Raw genomic sequence first — 21914 nt, 5'->3', positions numbered from 1 at the left:
ATGAACCAACCATCCATAAACAAAAACTGAAAATCCACTTTGCTCCATAATCAATACCAAGGAAAGAAAGCTGTCACCTCAGAAACGTGAAAGAAGGGGTGGGAATAGGGAAAGGGAAATACCCACGACTCTTACCCAAGCCCTGATTCTGCTGTTCCCACTCCAGGGCATCTGGCACCTGGTAGGTGGCTCCCTCCAGAAGGTCCATGTTTTCCTGCTCCAACCCAGGTTCCTGTGATGTGAGGCCAGGGACAGTAAACCCACGCAGCTCGGCGTCACCATCCACGCTCTCATCCAGGGAATCTGTGCCTTTGTCTTCTTCCTCATCCTCCTCATCTTCCTCCTCCTCATCTTCCTCCTCCTCGTCCTCCTCATCCTCATCTTCTTCTCCCTCTGGGCAAAAAGAAGTCAATGAGAAATGAAGTAATGCAGCGAATGCCTACAAACAAATCTTTTGAAATAACCTAAAGGCTACAAAATAATCATGCTTGGCCTTTCACAATTTTATGGCCCAAGCTGGGTGATGTGAGCTTTGCAGGATTCTGTGCCCGCCATCCACCTACACTTTAAACTTTCAAAATCACAGTTAGGTCAGATGATTATTAAGCGTCATGTTTATTTGGAGTCATCATGTTTATTTGAATTTTCGTTAGGCGTATTTATATTCAAGAGGGTAGGAAACATCCCCTTCTTGTCTTCTGGAGGTCGTTAAAGATTTATCTGTTGGAAAGCACACTGAAATACTAGCAAAGATTAAAGGAACTGTCTCAATCCTTTTATATCTTATAATACTAAGGAAGAGAATTTATTATTTTGGCACGATTTTCTTTCCATTCTTGTTCCACATCAGTGAGTAGAACTCACAACAATGTTAAGCGAGAGGTGGATAAATCCACTCCTGGAACTGTTCTCTTTACGGAGGAGTGACCCAAGAAACTGGAAACAATTACATCAATGTTCTCAGTCTAACTCTAAAAGGCACTAGGACTAGTGGTTAGCAGAGGGGAGGGAGTGGGGGAGATAGGTGGGGTAAAAGGGGTCAAATATGTGATGACAGAAAGAAATCTAACTATGGGAGGTGAACACGCAATGCAATATATATATATGCCTTACTGTTAAAAGGTACAGCTGAAACTTACCAGATTTCATTAACCAATGTCACCATAAAAAATAAATTAATTTTTAAAAATAATAAAAAAAATAAAGAGTACTGGGAGATGGAATATTGATTAAAGACACTCAGAAAAGGAACACGTGGAAAAATCATTATTGTTACTATCATAACTTAAATTTAAAATTTGTCATTTTCAATGCTTCAAGTGGAGTAGGTTTAAGGAACATAAGATAGCCAATTCTATTTCGTTTTGCCAATTTTAAATTTCTAGAAATACTTCAGGTCCCCACCCTAAGCATGGATGCACCCACGAAGACATTAAGGAATCTGAGATTCTCCTCTTCCACTTCTAGACCATCTTCTCCACATATACCCCTTTTTTATCCATCTTTTACAGGTTTTATTTTTCTTACTTTAAAAAAAGTATTACATCTAATCTTTTTCATTCCTGTCCTTTAACTTTGTAGGACTTAATACCTGCCACTATTCCAAAAAGTCAACAAATATTTACCAAGTACCTAGTTCCAGGCACTAGGAACATAGCAATAATATCTCTGCCTTCATGGAGACACATGGCAAACAGACATATGATACAACATTACACTCTGACTAAAACTGGCAAGAAGATAGAAAATGCCAGGCACTGCTATTTTAGATGGAGAGATTAAGGAAAACTTCTCAAATAAGGTAAAGTTTGAACAGAGATCATATCGAAATAATGAATTCTCCTGTTTAATTTAGGCTAATTTAGGAAGAGCATTCCCAGCAGCGGGGAACAGAGGGCAAAAGCCTTGAGGCAGAAGTGTGCTTATGGTTTTCAAAGAACGGCAAAGACTAGGCTGGGCATCGGGGGGGGAAAGAGAAAATCTAGGAAATAAGAAAAAGGAGTTGGAAGGGCCGGATCTGATGTATAAATATAATGAATGACTCTGAATGCAGGGTAGAGGACAGGCTGTACCAGAACCAGAGACAACGCAAGGAGACGTATTAGGAGGCTATTTCAAAACTCAGAGACTAGATGGTGGTGCTCTGGATAAGGCTATAGGACTGGAAGTGGAGAGAGGTGGTCCGACCTGGGATGTAATTTGAAGGTAGAGCCCTCCTGATAATTACAATGTGGGATGTGGAAGGAAGACCCCGACTTCCTAAAAATAAGAACTAAAGGATACGAGCAAAATCAAGAATTTTATTTGAAACACATTAATTGTGTGATTGCTATGCCTACGACATTCAAACGGAAGCCACGGAAGGCTAGGGAAGGTCAAAGCTAGAGATAAAAATCTAGTAGTCATCAATTTATAAATATTTAAAGCCTTCAGGCTGGCTGAAATCCCCAAGAGAATGAGTGTGGATAGAAAGAAAAGTTGTCCAGCCCAAGCCCTGGGCAATCGGACGTGTAGAGGTTGGCCAGCAGAGGGCGATGCAGCAAAGGAGACAGAGAGGAGACCACTGAGGTGGTAGAAACACCAAGAGGAATGGGATGTCAAGGAAGCGGAATGAGTGAGACACTTCTGAAAGGCTAAGTGGGAACTGAGAATGTCCCTCTGGCTTTGACGTTACCTCTCTGCCTTTGACATTTCGGAGGTCATTAGTGACCTTGACAAAAGTTGTCCGAAATCATCAACTTATGGCTGTGTGATTTTGGACGTTACTGAATTTTGGTGTGCCTCTGCGGCCTCGTCTGTAAAACTGGTATGATTCCTATCTCACAGGACCATTGCGAGTATTACACTAGTTAATACATAAGGTATCTAGAACGAAGCCTGGCACACAGTGGCCACTACATAAGGTTGGCTTCTTTGTTATGACTGCGAGGGAATGCAGGCCAGGGCACGGGCTGCCTCAGGTGCCCACTCCGCTGCAGCGAGCACAGGTGCAGGCAGGAGGGCAGAATTGGTGATGGGACTATGTGAAAGTTACCTTCATGTTTCTTTTATTTTCTTGGTCAAATGAAAAAAACTGCAGAGGAAAAGACAAATGTTGGTGGTTTGAAGTGAGAGGAGAAAGTGTGAAATAGTCATCTTGAAAAATGAGTGAGTGAATTCTCTTGGCTTATGTGGTATAACTGCCAGGCGGCCCTATGGACCCACTTAAAATGTGACATAATAAATTTAAAGTGAGACTTGTTAAGATGGTTGTGTGTTTTTCTATATTAAAATGGTTGTGGGTTTTTCTCTAGCCACATTTAGCTTCTGGAGGTGGATAAAGGGGTTGAGTAGACAGAGAGATTTAACCAGTGGCAAATTTTGCTAGGAGAGCTCAACTGGGGACGGTGGGGGTCAGAGGTAGTTGATTACGTGTGAAGAGAGGGATTATAAAAATGAACTAGGCAAAGGGTACAAACTCCCAGCAATAAAATGAATAAGTTCTAATATCTAATGTACAGCATGGTGAGTACAATTAACAATACTGTATTACAGGAGTCCCAACCTCTGGGCCACAGTGCTGGGCTGTGGTCTACTAGGAACCAGGCCGCACAGCAGGAGGTGAATGGCGGGCCAGCAAGCAAAGCTTCATCTGTATTTGCAACTGCTCCCCAGAGCTAGCATCACCTCCTCAGCTCCACCTCAGATCATCAGGCATTAGATTCTCATAGGAGCACCAGTCCCTGGTGCCAAAAAGGTTGGGGATTGCTGCTGTATTATATACTTGAAAGTTATTTAAGAGAGTAGATCTTAAATGTTATCACCACAAAAACAAGGTAATTATGTGAGGGAATGAAAGTTAACTAACCTTATTGTGGTAATCATTTCACAATATATAACTTAAACTTACATTTGTTATATGTAAATAATAACTCAAAAGAGCTGGAGGGGAAACAATGATGGACCAGGGACTTATAAATGAGAGGTTGAGGAAGAAGTTGGATACAGAAAAAGTAATGGGATCATTGGATTATGGAGAAAACTATCACGGATCAAGACTATTTGATGGCTTTGCTGACCTTCCTCCTGTAGACAGAAATTGGTCATAGACTAAAAATAATTTCTTTTTAAAGCATTATAAAATCATTTTTAGTTACTTTTCCTCTCCACAAACTTAAGAGGGTGTACTTGACGGATAATTGTGACAATATAATACTGATCCCCAAGGAATGCAAAAGCAAAGCCAGACCTCTGAGCCCTGAGTTTTCAGCTCTCATCACTGAACCATTGTCTTCTGACCACTACCACCCACCAAGGACAACTTCTACTTGGTCCTCAATGCATTCAATTAATTCCTACTCTTTAAAGTATAGAGCTATACAACCTGGCAATCCCACTTCTGGGTATACATCCAAAGGAAATAAAATCATTATCCCAAAGAGATATCTGAACTCCCATGTTCATAGCAGTATTATTCACAATAGCCAAGATATGGAAACAAGTGTCCACTGATGAATGAAGAGATAAAGATGTGGTATACACATATATTCATACAAATATAATGCCATATTATTCAGCCCTAAAAAAAGAAGGAAATCCTGTCATTTGCAACATGGATGAATCTGGAGGGCATTATGCTACGTGAAATAACTCAGAGAAGGAAAAATACTGCATGGTATCACTTACAGGTGGAATCAAAAAGAAAAGTCTAACTTATAAAAACAGAGAGTAGAAAACTGATTGTCAGGGGCTAGAGGTGCTTGGGGAAATAGGGAGAGGTTGGTAAAAGAATACAAACTTTCTGCTACAAGATAAATAAGGTCTGACAATCTAATGTAAAACACAGTGACCACAGCTGATAACACTGTATCGTATAATTGAAATGTGCTAAGAGAGTAGGACTTAAATGTTCTCTCTCTCTCTCTCTCTCTCTCTCTCTCTCTCTCACACACACACACACACACACACACACACACACACACACACAAAAGGTACATATGTGAGGTGGTGAATGTGCTCATTAATCCGACACTGGGAGTCCTTTCGCAATGTGTGTACATCAGATCCCCATACTGTACGCTTTAAGTATCTTGCAATTTTATTTATCAATTATACCTCAATAAAGCTGAGAAAAAAAATAAGTATAGAGCTATAAAAATAATGCAAGGGACCTCAAAAGTCATCTTACGCCATCCTTTTACATCCTGAAGAGCGGGCCACATCTAAGAAAGTCTAGGCCAATGAAAGAGTGCTACTTCATGGTGTGATTCAGAGGACATTGCTTAAGTCAACATACCTCTTGTATCATAATCTCTCCCACCATGGTAGAGCCCTCCTTCTCCTCCTCCCTGTCCTGAAATGCCTGGCATAAGATGTCTAACTCCAAGTCTGACAATAAAACCGGGGAGTAGTCTCTCTCTAAAAACACCCTATCAGAAGGACTCTGATAGACAGCTGTTTCATAACCCATAACAATACTTTGTACTTACATGGGGCTCTTCTGCTAAGGCACTCAAAGTGCTTTGTAGGCATTGTCCTCCAAACTTATATTGTTGGCTAAACAGAGAGTGAGTTTTTTGAGCTCCATTTTACTTACAGCTTACTTGGCTGGTGATAAAACTGCCTTGGGTGCTCAAGTATCACAGCAGAGCTTCAAACTGTTTTGTTAAACCTGGAATTTTTGACTCCCTAGGTCAGGCCTATTTTCTTTATTTATTGCAAACATTTCTGCCTAAGGTTACCAAAACTGTTTTAATTTTATTCAGGTCCAGGACCATGTGTTAACTCTCAATAAAAATCAATAGAAGACATGGGAGAAAATTTGCCCTATAATCCCAACCTGAGTAATCTGACTCTGCTACTAAGTGTAGTGTCCATTTCATAGGCAGTTCCCATGAAAAATGCTGTTTCTCATTCCATTTTGTCACAGTATAGACATTTTTAGATTTCCAGAAGATAAAGACATAGCTAGCATTCCCAGAGGATTACTGAGTCAGAGGGGAACCCTTGGTTGAGACTATGTCATCCCAATAATGGGAATTGGAAGAACCCCATCAGTAAATCTTGTTCCCCAACATAACCTGTCTCTCTTTGACTGACAGGAAGAAGAGAATTTTGCTTGAACTATCTCTTTGGAATAGCATTGATTAATTTGAATCTTTGTCTTTTGCCTATTCATTCATTAAAATGTCAAATCTCTCTTTTAAGTGGCCTTTTTCTTTCCTTTACAAAGTTTTAAATTAAGTCTAAGGTAAATAAATTAGAGCACATGAAGAAGAGGAAGGATAGCAATGAAAAGGACAGAGTGGCTTTGCTGGGCAAAGGCTGAGCAGGTATTAGTTTCTCCCACAGCCCCTCAGAAGGGAATGGCTCTGACACATCCCAGTGACATATTTATAAAAGAAGAAACGTTTGTTGGAATGTGTTTTCCAGGGAACACCTATACCAATATAATCAAAAGCCACTCTAGCAAAACGGTTTCTTAGATGAAGAACGATCAAAGCCCTAGGGATGGCACAGCTTTTATTTTCCAGATTTTGTTTTAACTTGGGCATCAAATTGGACTTAAAACTTAAAATTCAGAAAAGAAAAAATTAAACTTGTGTTGCAGACATGAAGCAATTCTCCAGCAGATGGCTCTCTGGGATCAGAAGGGGTTGAGGAACCCCAGAAGTTTCTGAAATAATGACCACAAAATTCAACAACTTTAAGCGGACTTAGAATTTGGAGAATTTCGTTTCATTTCTAAAACCTTAAATATTCCTTCTAGCTAAGTGCTTTTACATTTTCATCAAGTAATAATAGATATATACAAAAGAAAAGATACACAATATTTATTATTAAGCTTAATACTGAAATGAACCCCAGAGACCTCACCATTTAACTTAAGAATTGGATTATTACTAACACTATTGCATCTATTTGCATATTCTTCTATTATCTTAACTATTTTCTTCCCGTTAATGTCATAAAAAATACTGAATGTTATTTTCTGGAACTTATTTTTTTCACTCAAAATTATGGTTTTAAGTTTCACACACCTTTTACAAAACATTAGCTTGTTAATTGCACTGATTTATAGTGTTCCATTATGGAACTATGTCACTATTTACTTTTTTATCCTCGTGTCAATAAACATTTGCGTTATTAAGTTGTTGCCAATCTTTTTGCTATTATGCATAGTGCTACTATAAACACTCTCGTATTCCTAAAAGTGTAACAGCTAGGTCAAAAGGAATACAAATGTTCAACACTCTAAATAATGTCTAGATGAACTTCCTTAGCTCCACATCCTCACTAACCTTTGGTATTGTCAAACATTAGCTTTTTTAATTCGGTGTGTTTAAAATGATATGCCACTGTAGATGTAATCTGCATTTCCCTAATTACTTAGCAGATTGTGTATCTTATATGTTTGTGTATCTCTGTAAAATTCCTATTCTATGTTTGTTTCTTTTTCTTTCAGGTTGTCTCATTTCTTATTGATTTCTTTTGAGTTCTTTCTATTATGGACACTGACGCTTATCAATTACATGTATTATAAGTATCTTTTCTAGTTTTTGGAGTTGCACTTTCACTATCTTTCTAGTATCTTCTTATAAAAGTTTTTAGTTTTAATATAGCTGAATTTATCAATATTTTCTTTTATGGTTAGCAATTTTTGTGTCAGAACTAAAAAAATTCTCCTGCATCATTAGTTCTGAAAAAGTCTAATTTTTCTCTAATTTTTCAGTTTTGCCTTTCACATGTTTTTAAACCATATGTAATTGACTGTATCATGTTACATGCAACCTTATTTAATTTTTTTCCGTATGGACAACCAGAACTATTAGGGGGAAAAAAAATGCTTTCCTCTCTGCTCTGCAGTGCCAGCTCTATGACATATCAAGGACCCCCTGCAGGAGTGTGTCTGTTTCAGTGCTGTCTATTCTGTTCCACTAGTCATTTTAATTATCCCTGACCACACTGTCTGAATATATACAGAAAGAGTGAGAGCTTTATCAGTCTTAATATCTAGTAGGGCAGGCGCCCTCTCCTCCAACTTCTTCTTCCTTAGGCTTTTACTCTTCCATACAAATTTTACATAAAATTCATGGAGTAATTATGAATTAATGAAATAAAAAAGTAAAATAATAAAATATAATTTTTATTACTTCATTCCTTTTATTTTCTTTGGGGTTCTTTTTTTTATAGCTTAAGGTAGACGCTGCTCAGCTCATTAACTTTCAGGCTTTATAGAAACTTTAAAGGCTAAATATCTGCCTTTAAATACTCTTTAACATCATCTTATAAGGTTTAATGTATTTCGCTATGATTCATTTCTAATTATTTTCATTTTATATTATGATTTCTTCCTAGATATATGTTATTTAGAAGGGTGTTTTTTAATTTTTAAAGGTATAGAACAATTTATCTTTTTAATTTTTAATTTCTAACTGAATTAAACAGCCATCAGGAATGTAACCTGTATGGTATCAATTATCTGAAATTCATGAAGATTGCTTTCTGGACTAATACATAGTCAGTTTTTGTAAATATTCCATATGTGCTTGAAGATAATGTATATTCTCTAACAGTTGAGTACAGTATTTTATACATGTCTATTAATGCATTTTGTCTTAAATTTTATTTTGTTTGAAAATTTTAGCAAATAGAATCCAATACATAAAAAGGATTATACATTATGGCCAGTTGGGCCTATCTCAGAAATATAGCTGTTTTAGCATTTGAAAATCAATCAGTGTACTTCATATAAACAGAAAAACCATATAATCATCTCAGTAGGTGCAGAAAAATAGATTCAAAAGAAGCATTTGAAAAAAATCCAGTATCCATTTGTGACCAAAAAACAAACAAACAAACAAAAATTTTAGCAAACTAAGAAAAGAAAAAGACCTCCTCAAGTGGATAAAGGACATGTACAAGAAACCCAAAGGTAACATCACATTAATCCCCTCATTTATTGTCATTATTGATATATTTGAATTTGTTCCACTTTCTCTGTACTTTTCTTTCATGCTGTCTCACTCATTTTCTCTTAGTGCTATGCTCTTTATAGTGTCTTCAAACTGATCTTCCAGGTCACTAACTCTCTCTTATTGCTATTTAATCTTTTAATTATTCAAAGTTTTTTCCCCAACAATTCGTTTTTGTTAGCCTCTTATTACTTGCTCATTTTGGGGATTTCATCTTTTCTTTCTTACCTTTTATAATGATTATTTTATATTCTATTCTGATAATTTTAGAATCTAAGGTCCTGAGTAGGGAATAGGCCAATCAGTTATCTGCCCTTTCTGCTGACTCTCAGTCACAGCTGGCTGTTTCCTTGTTAGTTGGTTGATCTTTTATTACAAACTCATATTTATTTTGTTTTAATCTGTGGGAAATCTATGGATCTCCATTTTTTCCAAAGAGGATTTACATTTGCTTCTGTAGAGAGTCAGGTTGTACTACAGACCGGGAACAATTTTATTCTCCTTTCGAAGACATAGGCCTAACGTGGGAATTTCTATACAGGTCCCTCTTCTTGCTACTCGCTCAAGTGTAGCCTCCTGATATTGCTATTTCTCCTAGAGCACCTTCACATTTCCAATTTGCTTACTCCTTACAGCTCACTGCTTGGGTTTCAGCTCCCATTTCGGATGAGTCAAGCTAAAAAGCACAGTCCTTGGAGATTTTTCTGACAATCTGCAATCCCAATGATGCATTAAAACATATGTTTTACCCAAGATCTAGTCATTTTGCTATGACAGAGTCCATCAGAGTCTTCATCAGAAGCTGAAATCCAAATAATGTGCTTTTCAAAATTATTGATATCATCTATATATGAAGTGGGTCCAAACAACACTTTCAAATTCTTCAATTTTGAACACTCACAAGGGTATCTGTAATCTGGGCTGTATTTTTAAATTAGATAAAATATTAAATGTTATTGCTCATTAAATAGTATGCTTTAAACATTTCTGTTAATTTATTCGGTTATCCTTTTTAAATGCCTATATTATTCTGTACAAATTTCTTGAAAATTTTTTTACTAAAGTTCAGAACTTCCCAATAGCTCATAGTAGTGAGTATAATAATTAGAAACTTTCTCCATTCTAACCTAATGATATTTCAAAGGTAGATGCCCGAGAAAAGAAAAAAGCTCGAGACAAGATAATCTGTCCACCTCAAACACCAGTTGCAAAATGTTCTGAATTTAACCCGCGTTTCACATGGATATTTAAATATTTTCTTATTACTTTCTTTAAATTAGAGGATTCTATTCTTGATAACATCATCTTCTATATCTAGTTAGCAAGCCAAAAAGATCAGTCTACATAACTATCCTCACATTTACTGGTCATGACATAATCTCTTTTCAGGCTCGACTCCATATAATTGACGTTCTCTAATATCTACTATAAATCCTGCTCCAAATTAAATTGAGTTATCTTAATAGATTCAGCCCTAGAACAATAATTATAAGCTCTAGAATCTAACTCCTGTTCATTAAACAACTCACTTTAGATTCAGATGACAACATTTTATGTGTTTCCCTCTGGAAAGTAAGACTATAGCAATACTACTCTATTTCTCAAGGGTGCTATAAAGAGAAACATAAGAGCTATATTAATATTGTATCTATAAATTTTGAGCCATCCAGAATAAAATCTTTCTCTTCAATAATTTAGTACTCTTAAAGGAATAGTTGCTTTAAGCAAACATATACAAAACTTGTATATAAAATTCCACAAATACTCAAAAGATAAATTACAGGTTGGTTAGGGTGATTATTGATTTTTCAAAAATATATATGAAAGTAAATTTCCCCTTCTAACTTTAAAACATAACTCGATTAACCCAAAATGAGGTTTACATATTAATTTGTGGAATCATGTTTGTTTTATCATACCTGTGCGCATTTAGCTCCTTTAAGCCAGAGGCCCTGTCTTAGTCTCCTTTTGCCCTGTCCTGCAAGATCAAGCATAGTGCCTTGCACAAAATGAGCCCTCAAGATAAACTGACTGAACAGAAATAAACTGTATAGCACTTTAATTCATTATCTTCCTCTTCAAAATTAGTAATGTCATTCTAGGGCTCCAATGTAATTTTTAAATGTATATTATGTATATGATTCAAATGAGTCTAATAGAAACTTTTTAAGAAAAATCTACCTTCATACTTTTGTCATATTTGGGGGAGGGGAGCACCGGGGAAATGACCTTTGTACAAATTAACTCCAATCATGTATCTAGAGAAGGATCTCTCTCCTCCCGTCTTTCTTTTTCTTCCTCCTGCTTTGGCTTCTCAAAGTGGGTTTAAATAATTACTTGACTTTATTGACTTCTCCTTACCTGCCTGAGTACAGATGTTGGTATCGATTCCCACAAGAAGGAAATGAAATAATATGAAAAAATGTTCAACCCACATAGAGATGCAATAAACCTAAGCAAATTTCCACTGAATTTCTAGCAGAATGTGACTGGGAAACACTGCTTTGTTCACATTAAAAAATGTTCAACTTCAGGCCCAAATTAGGCACTAGATTTTAAACAATAGCAACAATGAGCTAGGCAAATCAAGTAGAAAACACATTGATTAAACAAGGTAATGGTTCTAAAATGGTGTACTCAATCACAGGTCATCATTTGCCTACCTGCCATCGTGGACACAACAAGGCAAAAAGGTCTGACCCTGCCCTTAAGGAGGTTTTGGAGAATTCTGTTGAGAGCACAAACTGACAATCAATGTCTGGAAAGACAGATCCATTTGTGGTGTGCATATTCATAAAAATGAAATAGGATAGGCAAACATTTGAATGGATTCCCAACACACAAAAATCAGACTATTTCACATAAAGATCAGAATTTACAACTTATCTTGGAAAAATTCTGAGATCTGGCATCACTGAGTTCGCATTCTCCTGGCAATATCTACAGCAGTTGTCTGGAGCAGAGGGAGTGTATGTTCTCTATTGCATCTCACTCACCACTCTCTACTGTCTTGGGCACCTTCCTCTTTGCTTACTTACACTGTCTGTCTGGTCCCTGATCCATGGTTGCATGAAGAAGATATGAATATTTCATAGCAATTAATACATAGTAGTACATAATAAGTTCTATGTAATTTTAATTCTATGGTAAATGATGTAAAATATTCATATTTATTATATATTTACCCCTTGTCATGCATATATTTACTACATGCAAGATCTCATCTTATTCTTACAGTAAGACATAGGAGGAACACCAATATCCCTGCTTTACATAGATAGTAAAACTGAAGTCTAAAGAAATTACATAATTTGATCAAGATCACAATGCTTATTCATGACGGAGCTAAGACTTAAACTCAGGTACGTCCAGAGCCAGAGCTATTTTCCAGTCGCCTATATTGCCCATCAGTGTGGGCTGGGTGGTCTGAGAGGCTTCATAAAGGAGGATGAGTTTGAGCTGAATTGTTTCTGTTTCTCCTTCCTGTCCTCTTTTATTTTAACTTCAAAGCCCTCTGTTTATGGAGTGGCAAAGCTCTGAGTATTATTTGCTACAGAATGTGACAGAATGATCCTATTACCATAAATGTGTAATTTTTGTATGGTGAGAACAGTGTCATATTGCCTAGACATGAATCATGCCACACCTTTAACAGAGATGGGATTTTCTCTGAAAGGTGGAATGAACCCATGGGGGTTAATCGTGACAGTTGTCTGGCTGTCAGTTGCCTAGGGATTAAGGGTATGTCCTTCAACCAGGAAATCAAGATAGACATTATATATGTGGGGTTGGGGATTCCCTACTCAGTAGTGGACCCTAGAGGAAATTTACATCTTGATCTGGGCTCTCCCATATGGGGGCAGGAACGAGGAGAAGAAAATAAGTTACTCTCTGTACTAGAAACAAGCTGAGAGTTGAGAAGCCAGAAAGCCTGGCAAGATGCCTGAAAAAAAATTGTTCCAGTACTTTGGATGTAGTATATAAAAATCCTTCTCAGACAGAGCATGGAATAAGTCCGGGCATGGGAGCCCTGGGAGCTCGTTAGCTAAGGTAAGATCAGAGAGGGATTTGTACCTTGTGAGCCTAATTTATTTCATGTTCCTTTTATTTTCTTGATTTTAGTGCTTTGTGTTCCCTTAGGTTTAAGCCAAGTATTTTTAAATCTTCTACTAATTTCAGTTGAAACAAGTGAAGGGGTTTTCCATCTATGCTTGAGCTAGAGTTTTAACAGGAAATGGGACTCAGCATGTGAAGAAGATACCTCGAGAAAATCCAGAAGGAGCAGAGTCTGGCCCTCTGCCTACGTGAAGAATCTCCTTCTCATGCCAAAACCTAGGAAGTCCTTTACACTGTTTTTATAAAAGAAATTTCCATAAAATATTTTGTCCAGAGGTAGCAAACAATGTAGAAAGAGGTAGAATGGCTGAAGAAAAAAAGGCACTGGTAAATGCAGGTAGAATCAATGTAAATCTTTCGGGACTAATTTAATGTCTCCCAATGTGAAAAATTTTTAAATCTCGTAAGGTCTTTCAAATTGATGCATTATATTTCTTCTAATATTTTCCTTTTGGGATATGTATACATCTACATGTTAAGATGTAGTCTGATGCCAAAACAACTTCAAGGTCATGAATACAGCCTGATAATGTGCAGTCGATAATATCCTTCCGTTGTTTTATACATTGTTAAGGTCTGTAATTGTTTATACTCAAAGGCAATAAAATTCTCACGTTTATACCAGTAAAAAGGAGAGTTATGTCTATCCTCATATTCAGAAATTATATCTTAAAAAGAGCCTTAACTTTCTGCAAACATCTAAAATGCCTTTGAAATCTCCACAGTCCCTGATGTGGTTTCAAGCTACATGTTTGCTTCAACAAATGCATAAAAACCACCACACATGAAAACCCCTGCTTGGACCAGGCCTCACAGAGATTCTCAGCCCTGGAGTACAAGCCCGGATGACTCACTCAGAACGAAACTTTTTGCTTGGGGTTCTGAACATTCCTCCAGAGAGACATGATAGTTTCCTACAAATGAGGTATTTGTCAGCCCAAGGTTGGGCCCCCAGTTGCCTCTTCTACATTGAAAAACAGTCACTTCTATTATTAAAAACGATTCTTAAGAAATAATTCATCTAACCAATAAGCTAAATTAGAAAAACATGCTTGATTACATGTCTATTAAATAACTGATTATTACTGTGGTGTGTGTGGTGTCTATTCACCAACCTTTAGAATGCTTTCCAGATTTTTAGATTTGTCACCACTTATCTCCTTCTAATTATTAACAGAACAATTACTATATATATATATACACACACACACTCACAATTCTATAAACATAAACACCACACACAATCACACACAAGATTCACAAGCATAAATATCGATTCTTTGTTTCTCTAAGCTGGGGCTAAGCTATCTCTTCTAAACCTCAAAGACCTTTTTCTGTAATTTTTTTGTGATAGTTTCTTACCTTCTACCTTGGATTTCTGTTGTTTATGTATCTGTCTTACCCCTTCTACTAAAATTTATGCTCCCTAAAGAGCAAGATCTACTCCCATTACTTCTTTGAATCTGAATAACCAAATACTTATTAAATGCACACATAAATGAATGAATAAATAAAACCTCTGAATATGTACAAAGCCAAATCCTTTTGCCATCATGAGCCATTATTATGATAAATTTCATGATTGTCCAAGGGCAAGCTTACTAAGCAGTGATAACTTTCAGAAAATAGAGTAATTTTAGTTCTCTTTCCTCAACAGCAGAATTTATAAGCAAAGTTTTATGGTAACATATCATAATACTGATTTTATGGTAATATTTCATAATGCTCACTGACTAAGTGAGCATTAGTAACAAACATGTGGTGACCAGTCTGAGTGCTAAATAATTGACTGTACATTCCTACGGAGCATTCTTAAGAACAGAGATTTATCATAAATGCGAAACAAAGTCTGATGATTTCAGGACAAGAAAACAAAATGACATACCATAAAAAGCAGTTGATAACTAAAACCGCCAGCAATTCTGTGTTTTATAATATGTCACATAATATATTTGAAAATGATGTAAAGATGAAAACTAACATATTTGGCAAATTCTCTTGTTTTTGCCAGAACAGGTGAGGGGAGGGTGGATCCACTATTTAATTACTAAAATCAAACAAGGGACATATTCCATTGAATACTCGTTTCCAAATCTTCCCCACTTGTGTATCATTTTAGTGGCTCTGCTATTGAAATAAAATTAAATTCAAAGCATTTCCAAGAAGAAAGGCTAAAACTTGCACCCATTCTTAACATAATTAGAGTGAACACTCTTAACCTCATACTACAGTATCGTAAATAGCAGCGATAGTTCAAATTTACCACATTCTACTTGATCTTTAATATTATATTCCACATAGTAGCACCCAGAGGTAAATCACATAAACTTGGTTTCATTAATATGGCCTCAATATGAGATTTTTAATATTTCTCTTCATTCATCCATTTTAGCTGCTTTCTGAATTGAAAAGTTACACAAGAATTGAGAAAATAATTTTTTAAAAATACTCTCTGAAAATAAGTACATACTGGAAGGCCAAAAAAATTGATTTTGTGAATTAAAATGCAGGTGAAGAGCAAACATTTCTCTCATAAAAGTTACATGAGCTCTAAAGTATCCTCGGTGGCACTATTGAAGAAAACTATCTCTGAGACTTCTCCATGATGCCATTTAAAGAATACATTCCCCAATTCATTTCTAATTGACCAATAAAGAAAGAGACAAAGCATGTTACTTCAATACCAACTATGAGGCCACCACACGGCTAAAAATATCAGTCATCTAAATGAAAGCATACTTTTCAAATAAGAATTTCTCTTGAAATTCCTATGTTATCAGTAGAGAGAATCCCTAGGACAGAGACAGAATTGAGAATTCCAGATAAGAAAGGAAAGATAACACCACTATCTCTTCAGCAAAGGAAATTAAGAGGTGCTGCAAATATATATTGGAAATGCTCTTGGAGGACTGTAGAAAACATTCATGAAATTAAATATACACATATACACACACATGCATGCATACACACAGATGTGCACATACACACAGACACACACTCACAAAAACAGAAAAGTGAATGTCACTGAAATAGATTAAACAACAAATGACAAAATAATGACAGCTTCTGCCCTATATGTGCTGCCTGGCTGGAAAAAGACATCAAAAACGCAGTTTTTAAAAACATAAATATAAGGACATCCAAAATGGTCTTAGAAAAACAAGAAAAAAAGTCAGAAAGGAAAAAAATGAATGTAAATGATATATTCGTTCTTATGTTTTTTAAAACCAAGATATTTTAAAAAGTCAAACATGACTTTTCTGTTGGATGCTAGGAATTAAAAATCTTGTTATATGTTAAAAGGGTCTTTGTTAAATGCTTACATATAACATACATTATATGGTTTAAAAAGGTAATTCTCCAGCAAGTCAATTATTGTAGATTTGTTCCATAAAGCTGGTAATAAATGGGCCTTTTGAAAGAAATGAAAAAAAAAATGGTAATTATCTAAGATAATGGCACTGGATTATATATATACAGCCCCAAGACTCAGAAAGTTATTAAATAGGACCAGTCAGATCAAGAATTCACCTTCTTCAGAATAGAGACACTAGTATTTCTTCTCTTGCAGAAGAGCGATAAGCTAACCAGAGTTGTCTTAGGAGAGTCCAAGTAAATTCACTGTTTTCAAGTCTGTCTGGTCTTCTGGTCAGCACCATAGCGAGCACCAAGTGCTTTCTCATTTCCCACTAGCTGGAAGGCCCAGACATTGACTTTCAAACATTAAGAGAGGAAGTGCTGAAGTATAAGGAAGGATTACCAAAACCTTAATCACAAAATCTGAGCAACCTCTGCTTTTGTACTCTTGTCTCCCACATGTTCTTAGAAACATAGTACCAGATACAAAGAGATTCACAATAAAGCTTTTCCTGAATATTGTATTGTTAAAGTAATAACTTTCTACCCTACGAAATTGTTACAATTTTACAGCACAGATGAATTGCCATCTTCTGTAGGAATAGAGAAAAGGCTTAAAAAAGTTTGATTTATTTAGAGTAAATAGATATCCTCAGTTGGATTTCTAAAATACAGAAAGCAGAACTTCTTTAAGTAAGAAATATTGACAGTCCTAGTTCATTTGATATAACTATTAAAATATTTTATACTTATATCAGACAGTTAACCCAAATGAAAACATTACAAGTAAGTTTTCATAAGTAATCAGAAATTTTACGTTACCATTTTGGAGCAGAGAAAGACATTACTATTCAACAAGAAAAAAAGAATACCGACCTCTACAGAGATCATATCTAAGAATTAGTTTATGTAGTTATATATATGTAATTTACATTATCCTATTTTGAATAAAAAATTACAACACTTTTGTCATGTTTATATGTCAAAGATGCTGATACAACCCTGGTAGAGTTGTGCCTGAGATAAGTATAATGCATTTCTTGTCATCCTGAAAACATTGAGTCCCTAAAAACAAAAAATACAGCAAAGTAAAATGTATCAGGCAAGGTGACAGGTAAACCATTATCCCTTCAAAAATCAAACTGCATTTTTGCTGACAAGGTAAAAGACTTACTGAAATAGGCATACGGCAATTACACATTTATAGACAGGCTTTCTTCAGTGACTAAGAAATCTAAAACACTCTAAAACTTCTCCCTCTCTACCAATGCACAGCTCTTAAGTGGGTGTTCTAGAGACAGAGCACATCTGCCTTCAGAGCTAGCTGGAAAACTCTTCAGAAGCAGACCCCTGTTATGTGTTGAATTGTGTCCACTCCAAAAAATGTTCAGGCCCCAACCCATGATACTCGTGAATGTGACTCTATTTAGAAATAGGGTATTGGCAGATGTAATCACGTTAAGATGAAGTTATTGGAGTAAGTCTTAATCCAATAGCCAGTGGTATAAAACAAGGGGCATTTAGGAACAGAGACACAGACAGGGAATACAGCCATGTGAAGATGGAGAGAGACTGTAGTTATGTGCCACAAGCCAAGGAATACCTGAGGCCACTGGAAGCTGGAAGAGGCAAGGGACTATTCTCCTAGAGGCTTTGGAGAGAGCCTGGCCCTGCCTACACCTTGATTCTAGGCTCCAAAACTGCAAGAAGATAAATTTCTGTTGCGTGACTCTCCAGTTTGTGGTACTTTACTTTGATATGGCAGCCCTAGGAAACTAATACAGTCCCTCAGTTATTATGCTGTAGAGACATAGAGAAGGAGAGAAGAAGACAGTGTGTCAGGCATATACAGTGTTTTGGTTCATTTGGGTCATTCATTATTCCTTAAAGGATAAATATTCAGAAATTTTCACAAAAGCTCTTGCTCCTTGGGTATCTGGCATCCAATAAGGGCAGGTTTCTTGCCCATATCCCATTGAGAAAAATACCTCACTCTCTGTAGAAGTACTCCTGTCCCCCAGTGGAAAGGAATATATTAAAATAACATATGAGGAGTTCAATAATGTAATTAAATAAACACACATCTTAAAGTGGAGAATTGTATGTCATTTGTCAATACATTACAGGTAGTAACTTGACATAGTACAACTCACTGTTCTAGGTAAGAATAAATTATCTTTCTCTGCGTATAATCCTATGATAGGATTAAAATGCTTCACTCAGTCAAAGCCTCAAACTGCACTTATATTTCTAGGCAAGGTGAAAAAACATACATTGGAAATGGAGGCTTCCAACACAACCAGGAATCTAGTAGGTTTATAGGTTCCAATAAGTGTAGTCACTTCAGCTTTCAGAAGATTACATGCATAAGCATAAAAGTGTGAATTACTAACGTATACTAATTAAATATAAATTGTACTCTCTGGTATTTAGGAGAAAAGGTGTGCTCCTTCAAAATCTTGTCTTAAGCCCAACAACGTAGCAGAAAGAATATTTTCAGACCAGAAATGTCTTTTCTAAGCTTTGACAAGGATCATAACTTAGATCAAAAACTGACAAAACATATTCTCAAAAAGAAGCTGAAATTGAATTGTATAGAAAAACTAAAACTTAGGACATCTTAGGCAAGTTAAAAAAATTCTAACATATTTCAATACAACTGCCATCATCTACTAAATTTAGAAAATTATTGCAGTTTCACAAATATGGATTATTCACAAATACAATTTTTTTTCTCTGATTTAATGAGCCCTGCTTGGTAAAGATGTCATCTCTAATTCAGGTTAATTTGGGGAAACCTGCTTTTTCCAGATGGCATCAAGAAGAGCAGACAGTTAATATGAAACTAAATTCAAAGTCACATGATTTTTTGTTTTAATGTGGAGTGCAAGAGCTGTGAGCCTCTGAGTTCACTTTGATCCCTTTCTTAAACCAGCATTCTACTATGGAATTCTCCAATCTGTTCTTAAAATGTCATATTTCTCTGTCAGAAAACCACAGTGTTACCCTGAAAGTCTGCAACAGAGTCTGCTGCAAGCCTGGCTGAACCACCTTCCATGCTGTAGAGTAGACAAAATATAAAATAACAGCACATTCTGTCTTCACTGCATCAAAAACATGGCTAACTTAGTACCCCAAAGCCTACCTGTCTTCCAGATTAGTTTAAGAAACTCAGCACTACAAATCTCTGGACATTTTGCACCTCTAGCCAGGAGCTGTTCACCTGCCAAAATGCTGATCAATTAAATGACCTTTTTTCATATTTCCAGTATTCCTGTTTGTGCAGCTGTGCTCCAAGCATCTTTTTCATGCTCAAAGCCAATCTCTTGGAAAGGAAATTTGGCATGAATTTCTCAGTCTTAACAGGTAAGGAGATTGTTTATCTCCAAACAGTGAAACATACTAACCCACAGATGTTAATAAGGGAGAATAACCCATCATTAACAACCAGAGTATTGTTATGAAAATACAATCCACATTAAAACTTTCACCCAAGAAAATCTGGTGGGGAGACTCAAGTTTTCCATTTAAACTAGTATTCTCAACCTAGCCTGCATATTGAATTCATCTAAAGCACTCTTTTAAAATGTTGATACCAGACTCTATTCCATGCCAACTGCATCAGAATTGCTGGGACGACTCAAGCATTAGGGTTTTCTAAAAGATCCCCAAGATGATTTTAATGTTCAAGTGTAGTTGAGAACTACTAATCTAGGCCAGAGGTCAATAAGCTTTTTTCAGTAAAGGGCCATATCGTAAATATTTTAGGCTTTGTGAGCACTTGGTCTTTGTCACAACTACTCAACTCTGCTTCTCTGGCACAAAAGTAGCCACAGACACTATATAAATAAAAAAGTGTGGCTGTATTCCAATAAAACTTTATTTATGTACACTGAAATTTGAACGTCATATAACGTGTCCATGTCACAAAATATTTTTCTTCTTTTATTTCCTTTTCAATTATTTAAAAACACAGAGACCATTCTTCATTTGCAGGCCATACAAAAACAGATGGCAGGCCAGATTTGGCCAGGACATAGTTTACTGACCCCTGATCTACACTGCAGATTGTATCCACTTCTCCTTAATCTTTTATCAAAAACAATATTTTTGCTCAGTGACTCACTCAATCAGCCCTAGGAAAGATTCCCTTCTAAGCATGGATACCTTCAGATTCAAGTTGGTCCAGGCCATATGAGGCAGCTGTAGTCACATGGCTAATGGATGGAACAACGGTTCTTCTCTCAGAGGATGCCTCAGAATCAGGAAATGCTGGGGAAATGCTGGGTGCCTCCTCCATTATTCCAGGGGGTGTCACTGGAGAGCCCAAAATTGGTGTGAAAAAATCCTCATTTGGCCCAGTGACTGTGTCCATTAGGTCTGCCAAACAAAAGAGACAGGACTTGATGCAAAGCTGATCGTTATGGGAGATGTACACATGTGCTTTTCATTTTTAAGCAAGAAACGATTAATGGAACCAATACCTTATACATGGTGAGTTTGCCACTTAGACCAGCTCCCCTCCCCCATATCACATCAGTCCAACTACACAAGGCAAACACTTGATCTTCCAGGAAAATATATTGTCTCAAATAAGGACTTTGTTTTTAAATTTTAATTTCCCATTTATTCTATTGACAATATTATATATTTTGCAGGGTTTTATATATATAATTTATTACCAAATTTAGAAAATTTAACAAAAATTTATTAAACTATATGCCAAAGACTATCTTTAAAAATCAAGTAGAAGAGTAAGAGCCTAGATCTCTGTCTCGAATATGTTCAATTTTAAAGCAGCCAAACTTAGCCCCAGGTACTTCCAAATCCAAAAATTCTAGGATAGTAGTATACTGCAAGCCTGGTTGGACATCAGAATTTCTTCTGGTAATTTTTTTTAATGTTGATATCATGTTTTTCACATATTCCAATTTACTAAATCAGAGCCTTCTTGGTAGTGAGACTGAGAAAATATTTTTTAAAGTTCCCAGGATATGGATCCACAGAGTCTCATATACATTGTAACCACTTTGAAAGTATAAGTTGGAAGTAAGAGTTGGTACAACCACTTTGAAAAATAATTAGGCATTGTCTCCTAAAGTCAAACATTCATATACCGTATAGCTCAGTAATTCAGTTCCTAGGTATATACCCAAGAGAAATTCCTACACATGTACAATGGGGAATATGAAAAAGGATGCTCATAGAAGCAATGTTCACAATAGCCAAACCTGAAAATGACCCAAATGCAAATCACTAAGAGAGACTGATGAAGATTGGATGCATAAACTATGAAATATTTTCATAATGGAATATTATGAGCAGTCAAAACAAAAGAGCTATGGTAAGTAAATCATAGCCATATAATACTAAATTAAAAAAGTAAGTCCAAAAAAGGCTATCTACAGGACAATATTCTCTTTATAAAATTAAAAACAACTAAAAATTTTTAATGTATAATTTTAAGAGTAAATATAGATGCAATAA

At 36.1% G+C, this 21914-nt stretch overlaps 1 protein-coding gene across 3 annotated transcripts in view; it reads right to left on the bottom strand.

The window, feature by feature from the left end:
* Nucleotides 1-21914, bottom strand: part of ARMH4 (armadillo-like helical domain containing 4) — a 98681-nt gene that overhangs the window by 61604 nt on the left and 15163 nt on the right. For all 3 annotated transcript variants that reach the window (XM_015595803.2, XM_006920141.3, XM_015595802.2), the window contains 2 exons: nt 20595-20807; nt 136-393 (listed from right to left, as the gene is read on the bottom strand). In XM_015595803.2, coding sequence (XP_015451289.1) covers nt 136-393; nt 20595-20807 — 471 coding nt within the window. The remainder of the gene's footprint in view (nt 1-135; nt 394-20594; nt 20808-21914) is intronic.

This window comes from Pteropus alecto, unplaced genomic scaffold, assembly GCF_000325575.1.
Source record: "Pteropus alecto unplaced genomic scaffold, ASM32557v1 scaffold86, whole genome shotgun sequence".
In the NCBI taxonomy this organism is placed as follows: Eukaryota; Metazoa; Chordata; class Mammalia; order Chiroptera; family Pteropodidae; genus Pteropus; species Pteropus alecto.
This window is presented reverse-complemented; position numbering and strand designations above follow the sequence as displayed.